An 11,719-nucleotide genomic window follows, 5' to 3' on the forward strand; every position below is an offset into this window, starting at 1 on the left:
AGACAAAGTGTAGTCCGCGTTGTACATGTACAACAACTTGTGTGTAATTAAGAGGTTTGTTGTTCGGTTGTTTGTTCTTTTATTTCTTTAATACCTTCATCGGAAATATCTAGCATTGCGAATCTCCATTTTTCAGGTAAGAGACAAAGCAATCTGCTTGCTTTTTCAAAACAGGAAGAAAATAAACCATCGGCGCTTCCCTGTGAAATATTTGTCTATACTATACCCAGCACCCAGCATACACCTTTAGTAGCGCTGCTACCGGGCTGCCAAATTTGAAAGCGCGATGCTTGCTGGAGGCCCGGCTACTATTTCTCTAGCGCGTTTAGCAGCGACCGGTACGGAATGAAGTGATGATAGAGCGCTGCCAAACGGGGTATAGAAGCGCACCGTTAAGGATGCCCTAATAAACACGAATCGTTAGTCGGGTGGCAGTCGTGGCCCAAAGTATTTTGAAGTTATAAGGTATCCACCGTACAGTATTTCACTTACTCCAATAAAATAGTTTCGCCAAGCCATTCAATTTTCTTTTTTTTTAAAGGGGAGATTTGTTAGTAGCTTAAGTATTTATAATAAATATTAGTAAATAATGAGTATGTGTGTCCAATCACAAATGGTGACTTCTCAACACTGATTCAATTTCCTATGAAAACTATTTTTGGCTCCCATTACAATACATACATCATGACCCTATAGCCACAGACAAACAGACGTGCCACTCGATGACGATTTCATCGACCAGAAAAATAACGATTATTTCGAAATTTTGCTTAGTGGGTAATAATGCCGCTGGTGTCGCTACTGGTATATTTTGACAATTATATTTCCAAAAAACTGGCAGCACGATCACACCGTTTTTTTGTTAGCATAACAACGTTAAGATGGGTCGAAAGTGTGAGATGGTTATGTGCCCAAACAGAGAAGGAAAAACTAGTGGAAAATCCTTTTTCGAATTTCCGCATATAACGGAGAGGTAAGTAATTTAAAAATTTATAACATGCAGAATTCATAATAACCCGAAGTTGCCCTGCCTAGGTGTGAGCTGTGGGTGAAACTCTGTGGCTCTTCCGAGCTGTCTTCCAAATTTGATGCTGATGGCGTTCAAGCGATGCGAAAACATAAAATATGTTCAGACATTTTCCAGTATTTATGCTAAAAAACCCTCTGCAATCGAGTACAGGGTAAATATAGTGTTTTCAAATTTCCTCTGATGGAAATAATAGTTGAAAATTTCAGGCTTCTTAGCAATGCTGCGCCATTAGTATCCGTAGTGCAATCGGGAGGTACAAATAGTGAGGAGCAGTATTTAGATATCCTAGAAATCGAACCCCATGAAGCAGAAGATCTGGTCTCGAGAGAAGAACCAAGGTATAAAATTCATATAAAAAAATACATCCACTTACGTACTTTTTCATAGTTTTAACTGCAGCGTAATACAGTGCCGAAATACTGAAAATAGTAGAGTAAAATCAGCTGATGAGCAAGTTAATAATATTGAAAATTTTGATTGGTTGACCGTCGAAAAACAACCTGAACCATATGTCATCCAAATCATTTCCGCGTCGAACACTCGACAGAAACGGACGTGCAAAGTGGTCGTTCTATTACAATCCGGTCCGTGTGTACGAATAGCCAAACAAAAGAGTGTATTATTCGCGCTAAAGGCCAACTAGATTGTGAGTTGTGTCGATACGTTCTGTACCCGGCTCACAACTTTGGCTGTATTGGTGCAAAATACCAGCTGCAGTTTTGATCTGTGCACCGTGAATAGATCTTTTTAATCCAAGCCCATCAGTTGACAGTCGAGTCCGTGTCGCTGTGCTGAGTGATCTCACACCCGGCTCACTGCTGGTGGCTGTATTGGGGCTGCTGTACTGGTGCTGCTGGCTGCTTTGGGTGCAGCTTCGAACGATCGGACAACCACTGCTGGAAGGAAGAAGTAAAGAGGTACGTGTTCTTGTCGGCGCTAGTGCGCTACATTTAGCGCGATGGATATGGATCCCCGCCCCTTTAAAGTCCCAGAAGGAGTTCCCAGCACTGCCAGGAACATCTAAAACCCCAGTTGTTCCTTTTGCACATCCAGTTGATGAAACAAACTCTGGATTAGTGAAATTTTCTGACATTGTGGACTGGATTTTTGAAAATTTCAATGTACCCGATCCAATTAAAATTTTTCTTACAGCATTCCTCCCAACAGTTAGATCATTTTTGAAGCAGTTGACTGCCCAATGGCCCCTCCTTGCAGCGATTGTATCCTTCGATGCCTAATTCAACTGCGTATATGAAGGATTCTATCTCTGTCTTACAGTGGAATTGTAGAAGTATTTTACCAAAAATTGATTCGTTGAAAGTTTTGATAAATAAAAACAAATGCGATGCATTTTCCCTTTGTGAAACTTGGCTTACTTCAAATATTGATCTCAACTTCCATGATTTTAATATTATTCGCCTTGATCGAGACACCCCATATGGAGGAGTACTTTTAGGGATTAAAAAGTGCTATTCTTTCTATCGTATTAACCTCCCCTCGATTCCAGGCATCGAAGTTGTCGCATGTCAAATGACAATACAAGGTAAAGAGCTTTGTATTGCCTCAATATATATTCCTCCCAGAGCACAGGTTGGGCAACGGCTGCTCTTTGATTTAATAGAACTTCTTCCCTCGCCACGTTTGATTTTGGGAGACTTCAACTCTCATGGCGTGGCTTGGGGTTCCCCATACAATGATAACCGCTCCTCTTTAATCTATAACCTTTGCGATGACTTCGACATGACTATTTTAAACAACGGTGAAATGACACGTATCCCGAAACCTCCAGCGCGCCCAAGCGCTTTGGATCTATCCTTATGTTCGACGTCGCTACGGTTGGATTGCACATGGAAGGTAATCCTTGATCCTCACGGTAGCGACCATTTGCCTATTCTTATTTCAATTAATAACGGGTCAACTCGCATGCGACCAATTGACATTCCGTATGACCTCACACGGAATGTCGATTGGAAGTTATACGAGGAAATGATTTTAAAAGCGGTCGAGTCGATTCAACATCATCCACCACTTGAAGAATACAACCTCCTCGCGGGCTTGATTCTCGACGCCGCGTTGCAAGCCCAAACGAAGAAATATCCCGGCGTAACGATCAAAGAACGGCCTCCCACTCCGTGGTGGGACCAAGAGTGCTCCGATGTCTACACGCAAAGATCCGACGCGTATCTGACCTTCCGGGATACAGACGATGCCGACGACTTTAAACGTTATTCGGAGCTTGATACCAAGTTTAAAAGCTTGACTAAGGCAAAGAAACGCGGATATTGGCGTCGGTTCGTAAACGAGACGTCGAGGGAGACATCAATGAGCACTCTTTGAAACACAGCCCGAAGAATGCGGAATCGCGTAACGGTCAACGAAAGCGAGGAGTCTTCAAGTAGGTGGATATTTGATTTTGCCAGGAAAGTATGTCCGGACTCTGTTCCTGAGCAAAACATTGTTCGCGATGCGTCTCCGGGCCACGACGCGATTGAATCACCTTTTACGATTGCAGAATTTTCAGTTGCCCTCCTGTCCTGTAACAATAACGCGCCTGGGTTAGATAGAATCAAATTCAACTTGTTGAAGAATCTACCCGGCAATGCCAAGAGGCGCTTGTTGAACTTGTTCAATAAGTTCCTGGAGCAAGTGAAGGTGATCGCCATCCAAAAACCAGGGAAACCAGCTTCTGATCACAACTGTTATAGGCCGATTGCAATGCTATCCTGTATCCGGAAATTGATGGAAAAAATGATACTCCGTCGTTTAGACCATTGGGTCGAATCAAATGGACTACTATCAGATACTCAATTTGGCTTCCGCCGTGCCAAAGGGACGAATGATTGTCTTGCGTTGCTTTCAACAGATATTCAGCTGGCGTATGCTCGCAAAGAACAAATGGCGTCTGCGTTCTTGGACATTAAGGGGGCTTTTGATTCCGTTTCTATTGACATTCTTTCGGGTAAACTTCACCGACAAGGATTTTCTCCAATTTTGAACAATATTTTGCACAATTTGTTGTCCGAAAAGCACATGCATTTTACGCACGGCGATTTGGCAACTTTTCGCATTAGCTACATGGGTCTTCCCCAGGGCTCATGTTTAAGCCCCCTTCTTTACAACTTTTATGTAAATGACATCGACGAATGTCTGGCAAACTCATGCACGATAAGACAACTTGCAGACGACAGTGTAATCTCTGTTACAGGAGCCAAAGCTGCCGATTTGCAAGGACCATTGCAAGATACCTTGGACAATTTGTCTGCTTGGGCTTTACAGCTAGGTATCGAATTCTCCCCGGAGAAGACTGAGATAGTAGTTTTTTCTAGGAAGCATGAACCTGCTCAGCTTCAAACACAACTAATGGGTAAAACGATTTCTCAGGTTTTGGTACACAAATATCTTGGTGTCTGGTTCGACTCTAAAGGCACCTGGGGTTGTCACGTGAGGTATCTGATGAAAAAATGTCAACAAAGAGTGAATTTTCTTCGTACAATAACCGGACAATGGTGGGGAGCCCACCCAGGAGACCTTATAAGGCTTTACCAAACAACGATATTGTCTGTTATTGAATACGGGTGTTTCTGCTTCCGCTCCGCAGCAAACACACATTTGATCAAACTGGAGCGAATACAATATCGTTGTTTGCGTATCGCCTTAGGTTGCATGCAGTCGACCCATACGATGAGTTTGGAGGTCTTAGCTGGAGTACTACCATTGAAAAACCGCTTCTGGAGCCTGTCTTCTCGTATTCTTATCAAATGTGAGGTCTTGAACCGTCCCGTGATTGAAAATTTTGAAAGGTTAATCGAACTTAATTCTCAAACCCGTTTTATGACATTGTATTTCAATCACATGTCCCAAAATATTAACCCTTCTTCGAATATTCCAAATCGTGTCGACTTATCAAATACTTCTGATTCTACTGTGTTTTTCGATACATCCATGATAGAAGAAACTCGTGGAATCGCGGATCATTTACGCGTGCAGCAGATCCCCAAAATTTTTTCCAATAAATATCGAAACATCAACTGCGACAATATGTACTACACTGACGGATCACTTCTTGATGGGTCCACTGGCTTCGGTATCTTCAATAACAATTTAACCGTCTCCCATAAGCTCGATAATCCTGCTTCTGTTTACGTCGCAGAACTAGCTGCAATTCAGTACACCCTAGGGATTATCGAAAAAATGCCCACGGACCATTATTTCATCTTTACGGACAGTCTCAGTTCCATTGAGGCTCTCCGATCGATGAAAGATGTTAAGCACTCTCCGTATTTCCTGGGGAAAATACGAGAACATCTGAGTGCTTTATCCGAAAAATCTACTCAGATTACCTTAGCGTGGGTCCCTTCTCACTGCTCGATACCGGGTAATGAGAAAGCGGACTTTTTGGCTAAGGTGGGCGCAACAAACGGTGATATTTATGAAAGACCAATTGCCTTTAATGAATTTTTCGCATTTGTACGTCAGAATACGATCATCAGTTGGCAAAATTCTTGGACCAAGGGGGAACTGGGAAGGTGGTTACATTCCATAATCCCCAAGGTATCGACGAACCCGTGGTTCAAGGGGTTGGATGTAGGTCGGGATTTCATTTGCGTGATGTCCCGGCTTATGTCCAATCACTATAGATTTGACGCGCATCTCCGTCGTGTTGGGCTCGGGGAGAGTGGTATCTGTGCCTGTGGTGAAGGTTATTACGACATAGAGCACGTTGTTTGGTCATGCCCTGTACACCGTGACGCCAGGTCTAGATTAATAGCTTCCCTGCAGGCCGAAGGTAGGCAGCCGGCTGTTCCTGTTCGTGATGTCTTGGCGAGCCGTAACCAATCCTACATGTCCCTTATATACGTTTTCCTGAAATCCATCCACGCCCCAGTTTAGTCCTATCCCCTTCCGCCTACATCCAACCAAACGACAAGAACACGTTAAGACCCCGGATCCGGAAACAGCAACTAGACCCGCACGATACTCTCAGGCCCCGAGGGAGACAACCCAATATGCCAGTCCGTAATATCTTGGCCCAGCAGTGGAACATATTCAATATGCTGCTTACCTATGGCGATGGAAAACCGTCAAACAACTATTCAGTGCTTTTCATGCAAAACATTCTAGCTTAAGTTAGATTTAGTTTCAGCTCGTAGTCGGCAGCGAGGATAAAAAATTTGCTTATAGTTATTAAGATACTTTAGAAAGTAAGCTACCAGATATAATTGGCGCCGTTAAACATTGAATTGTATTTGTGCCGTGTCAAATAAACTATAGATGAGGAAAAAAAAAAATATGTCATCCAAAGAAAACCCAAGCTAATAAAACTAGAGATCAGCCCAATAACTGAAGATACTGAATTTGTTTTATCTCACGAACGATCACAATGTATGAGGGTAAGTTTTTCCTTATGTAAAATTCTATCTGTTAATATCGACGCTATCGGATACGTAAAAAAAGTGGACTAACAAGTCAGTCACCATACGTTCCACACAAGGCCTGGAGAGATTTGTAGTTTCAGTAGGGTTTTTACTAGGGTTGCTGTCTGAGTAGTCCAACCCTAGGGTCGAATATGGCAATGCTTTGCGTTCGTTTTTCATATTATTGTTCAGATTCATTTTCTTTATATATTGCAGAAAGATTATGCCCTCCCGCAAGAGGGCTTTTCGTCGGATGGTGACACAGAAACAACAAGCGTTGCTGGATGTGACAATAAGGTGCCATACGATTACAAGTTACTGTATGAGAGAGAAAAAAAAAATATTCAAATCGACTTCGATATAGAATAAATAAGCTTAAAAGAGAATTACGTAATACTCATCGTAAGAACCGGTGGCGAATAAAATCAGCAAAAAAAAAAAAAAATGCGAAATACCGTTAGCGCTTTGCGAACGGAGCTTGGGCACCTCAGACGAACAAAAAAAGAGGAGTCCAACATTTTGAATCTCCTGAAATGTAACGAAGTACTGTACAACAGCTTGTTAAACTCTCTAAAGAAGCCCAGAGGGCGCAGATATGATAAGCAGACAAGGAATTATGCAGTGGGTGCTTATCTTGCAGGACCGTCCGCGTATCGATATGCACAAAGTTCAAAAGTCCTGATCTTGCCAAGTAAAACATCAATGAGACGATGGAATGCTGATGTTATGTTGGAGCCTGGTTTGAACAAGGCAATCTTGAGTCGTCTGGGAAAAAAAATGCCGAAATTTTTCAAGAAAAGAACGAGCTGTAGCAATATGCTTGGACGGAATGTCAATAAAACCCGAACTTGTGTACAACGCAAAGAAAGACATTTTTTACGGATTCCCTTATACAGGAACTCAGAAAAAGATCGAAAGAAACAGAACGTCGATCTTGGCCACTGAAGCCATTGTTATAATGGTTTCTGGATTAGGCCCTCTAAGTCCGAACAAATTTAAAAATGACACCGCTAGTCGTTCTGGACGTTTCAAGCAGGTAAATTTTTGATATTCGTCTATTTTATATTTTGATTTTCAAATTCATTAGGCAATTGGTTATATGTTGGCTCATCATTCACTAGAAACTACTAAACAACTGAATATGATTACAAATGCCGTACAAGCTCTAAAGGGTCGTGGATTATATCCCTTGGCGTTGATTCTAGACCAGTGTACAACGAATGTTAAAATGATTCACGAAGCCGGAGCAATTGCAGAGAAGCCAATAATCATGATAGACAGTGCAGAAATTGCAGTTTTTTATGATAATCCACATCTTATTAAAAATACGAAAAGTATGCTATCCAAACACAATGCAGTTTTTAAAGGAAAAATTGCATCCTTTAGTCATATTCGACAACTGTACCTGAAAGATCAAATATGTGTACCGAGATTAGTGCCAAAGCTCACCGAGAAATTGATAAATCCCCGCCCATTTATGGCTATGAATGTAGCTCAAGCCACACGGACGTTAAGTCACTCTGTCGCAGTGGGTCTAGAATACTACGCATTGTCTGGGGATCTACCTTTATCTGCATTGACAACAGCTTCATTCGTAATTTTTTTTTGATGAACTCTTTGATACTTTTAACTCCAAGATCGACAAAAGTACTGCCAAGGTAAAATCTTGAACAAGTCACCATTCATTTATTAAAACAACCAAAATCAACTGAATTTTGCTTTTAGCCTTTTCGACGTAGTATAACTCAAAGTTCTTACCATTGGGAATTTCTCAAAGAAGCTAAAGAAATATTGACGAATATGCATTACAGCTAACACATGCTTTGACGAAAAATTTGTAAGTGGTATTGCTCATCATTTCATGATACAATTCATAAACCAAAACAAACAACATATAACAAAAAATATAATGTGTTCGAATAATATTCATTCAAAATAAACATATAAGTTTCTAATTGGTTTCATATAAATTTATAGGCGGATCGTGATTCAAAAAAATTGACGGTTAAGCAAAGGAAACCCAACTGTCTCAGTGGATTTATTGGAAATATAAACGCTCTGATTTGGTTATGGAAGCAATTAAAAACTGGTTACTCCTTCGACAGCTTACGTACAAATTACCTTTGCCAGGACGTAATCGAAAACCTTTTCTCTGAAATAAGAAGACGATGTGGTCGAAACGATGCACCGAATGCTTATCAATTCGGGTCTGCATTTAAATATGCTGCTATTTCAGCAAATGAGAAACTAGCGACAGGTACAAATTGTGAAAATGACAGAGCCGATGTTCTAATAACTCAAGAAGATTTAGAGCGTGAAGAATATACACAGAAAACTGAACTGCAACCCTGCTTCATTTATAAATTTTCGCCCCTAAATATTCAATCCAACAAAATGTATACCTTCAAAGAACTGAACGGAGTAATGTACATCACCGGTGCTGCTGTGGCAAAAATTGAACACAAAAAATGAAAAAAATATATGACCTTCAAACGCGACAACGTCGCAGTAAACAACCCGTTTTACGAACTATGCAAATTGAAGGGTACGTCAACCTTTCCCAGTACACAATCTTTTGAAACAGGACTCCTGTGTTTTAATGCATTCAAGCAAAAATTCGCCAAATTCCTTTATCAGAATAGAAGGAACGTTAAAACCAGACTTATCAAGTATATACCATATGAAGATATAAAGGAGTTTATGTGCAGTAGATGTTTTACTAAATATGTTAATACAATCTTCAACAATTTAATCCAATGTTTCCTGAAAGAAGTCAGAGTTAAGACAAAAAAAAAGTTCAGAAACTTAAACTGGCAAATAAAAAAAAATCGCAAGGCTTTTCGAATGAATTTGAATGTTCAATAAAATGTAAGTGGCACAAAACTACACTGAATGTGTTCTCCATTTTTGTTTATTTACTTGTTTTTTCCGAAATCCCTGCAATCATTAACAATGCAAATTCAAGAATTGCTTTTTAATATCGGTAGGGATTGCAGCAATTCACCACTATAAACATAGAATAAAAAATACACGATTTCGTCTGGAACACTAACGATAGCGAATAGTAAATCGAGTTGGAGATCCAGGTAACGTAACTGAAATCACAGGCTATAGTTTTATGCACATAATTTTTAGCCACGACAATATTCGCCGTGTAAAAGAGGTTGTGGTCGTGATCACTACTTTAAATTAAATTGGCCAGTGTGCACCATGAACCATTGCTGAACAAATCCGGAACTTGTGTTGTAATTTGTCTGGCACTGCAACAGATCACATTCACAATCTGGGTTATGATAACGATGATCCGTCTCATACAATATATTGAAACAAATGCAGAGATAATCTTTGTCTAAAACTGGAAGCATTTTAGAAAAAAAATATTTTACTTACTGCTTTGTTGCTGCTAAGTTTCATCGTAGAGTACTTTCCATACAGATATAATGTCAAAAAACCCAGCTGTAACGATCCAATCTTCTTCTTTTCTCTGTGTAAACTGTCTTCTGACAGTTCACAAGATTTAAGGCTAGTGACTAGCGACTATATGCCCTCTTATAAATTCCAAATTCTAAATCACAGTTCCAATTTACAGACTTTTATAAATTCACACACTTCTTTGTACAAATGAACATCTCTCTTTTGAAAAAGTTCAACTAACCTCCTGAATCGACCTTCGAAAGAGTATTTTGTCCGTTCGTGATCATATTTTACACAGTTTAGGATAATGTGTTCAGCAGTATTTTCTTCGTCACAAATTTCACCGGAGCCTTGGTGCACAATTTTCATTATCGCCAGCCAGTGTGGGGAGAAATCGTGCCCTGCAACCAATCTATTCAACAGTCTTGTTTCCGCGTTGTTGAATCCTTTTCCATAGTGCCACGGTGTCTCGCCGAGTTCTTGCTGTATCTGATAATATTTTTTTCCTTTCTCCTCTGCATACGTTTTATACCATTCTGTAGCTGTTTGTTTTCTCCAGTGTTTAAATAATAGAAATGCATCTTTTTCAAAAATTTGATTGTTTCTTCTCTCTGCTGTATCACTGGTTCCAGACTTTGCCAAAAAGTCGGCCAGCTCATTTCCTGTTATCCTTGCATGTCCAGGAATCCACTGGAAGCTTACACTCCATTTTTCAGCCTTTTCCAGGATTCCGTTCAGTACTGCTGGCCTATTTTTCGTTTCCATAGCTATAGATAGCATTTCACATGCAGATCTTGAATCCGTTAATATTACATAATCTTGTTTTTCCTGCAGGTCTATCACGTCTAAAGCTGTTTCAATGGCACTTATTTCCGCCGAGGTGATGCTTGATTCCATTTCCAGTCTGTAACAATATCTGGCTCCTGTTCCTTCGTCGTATACACCGATTCCGCAGAGTCCTTTCATTTTTGAAGCGTCAGTGTACATTTTAGGCCTGTTTTCCCATTTTCCGTTGATAGTCTGAATAGCGAGTTGCCTAAGTTGTAGAGGATTACAATTTCTTTTGGCTGTATCCATTCCATCCATGGTAGATTGCACTTCGACCTGAATTTGTCTTTCACTTACGTTTGTCATTACCTTTTCAATTATTTTCTTGTGCTTCAGGTAGACTTTTTCCATATATGACAGCTTCTCCTCATCAGCCTCCTGGTTTATTTGCTTCAGCTGGTTCGCTATCAGGTTATTTTTGGTAAAACATTTCGTAATGAACTTTGCTGTCAAATACTCCTGGCGTGTTTCAAGTGGTTCTTGTCTGGCTAATGCAATTAACGTATTCAGCGGTGTAGATTTCGTACATCCGGTTATCTTCCTAAGACACTGGTTATTTGATACCACCAGTCTATTTTTGTTCGTTTTGCAAGCATTATTGGTGACAGTACATCCGTATTCTATGACACTTCGAATAAGAGCCTGGTATACATCTATTAGAGTCTCCGGATTCACTCCATTTCTGGTGCCACTAATAACCTTCAACATGTTGAGCCGATCATTTATCTTTCCCGTCATTTCTCTAGTGTGTTTGCCGAATCCTAACGTTCTGTCTAGCGTTACCCCTAGATATTTGTGTGCACGAACTGTTTCTATCACTGAACCATTAATCCTGACATTCAATTGCTTGTCGCTGTTCGTGAAAATTATTGCCTTGGTTTTCTCCGCGTTGACCTTCATGCTCAATTCATGAGAGCACTGCACGAAGCTGTCCATAAATTGTTGCCCTCTTGTTCTCAGCTCGTCCTCATTCCTTCCCGTTATGATCACCACAAAATCGTCCGCATACTGGACCAAAACTACTCCATCTTGC

General features: G+C 40.5%; 2 protein-coding genes and 1 long non-coding RNA gene across 3 annotated transcripts; 2 read left to right on the forward strand and 1 right to left on the reverse strand.

Moving 5' to 3' along the window:
• Positions 1-510: 510 nt before the first annotated feature.
• LOC129717659 (uncharacterized) lies at positions 511-1,506 on the forward strand. The gene is made up of 3 exons (XR_008726722.1): positions 511-973; positions 1,036-1,181; positions 1,237-1,506. It is a non-coding gene; the product is annotated as an uncharacterized LOC129717659 (long non-coding RNA).
• Positions 1,507-7,203: 5,697 nt separating this feature from the next.
• Positions 7,204-8,096, forward strand: LOC129717656 (uncharacterized). The gene is made up of 2 exons (XM_055667727.1): positions 7,204-7,480; positions 7,532-8,096. Exons 1-2 carry the CDS (start codon positions 7,274-7,276, stop codon positions 8,051-8,053), a joined length of 729 nt encoding a protein of 242 aa, XP_055523702.1. The 5' UTR covers positions 7,204-7,273; the 3' UTR covers positions 8,054-8,096.
• Positions 8,097-9,192: 1,096 nt separating this feature from the next.
• On the reverse strand, positions 9,193-11,424 carry LOC129717198 (uncharacterized). The gene is made up of 2 exons (XM_055667050.1): positions 10,153-11,424; positions 9,193-9,207 (listed from the first exon to the last, which is right to left on the reverse strand). The coding sequence occupies exons 1-2, from the start codon at positions 11,422-11,424 to the stop codon at positions 9,193-9,195; spliced, it is 1,287 nt and encodes a 428-aa protein (XP_055523025.1).
• Positions 11,425-11,719: the final 295 nt, after the last annotated feature.

This window comes from Wyeomyia smithii, chromosome 1, assembly GCF_029784165.1.
Source record: "Wyeomyia smithii strain HCP4-BCI-WySm-NY-G18 chromosome 1, ASM2978416v1, whole genome shotgun sequence".
NCBI lineage: Eukaryota > Metazoa > Arthropoda > Insecta > Diptera > Culicidae > Wyeomyia > Wyeomyia smithii.

Bases quoted from the DNA above. Each gene is read 5' to 3' on its own strand.
- LOC129717656 (XM_055667727.1), top strand. From the start codon at position 7,274: ATGTCAATAAAACCCGAACTTGTGTACAACGCAAAGAAAGACATTTTT. The intron at 7,481-7,531 runs GTAAATTTTTGA...CAAATTCATTAG, and splicing joins GTTCTGGACGTTTCAAGCAG to GCAATTGGTTATATGTTGGC.
- LOC129717198 (XM_055667050.1), bottom strand. From the start codon at position 11,424: ATGACGGGAAAGATAAATGATCGGCTCAACATGTTGAAGGTTATTAGT.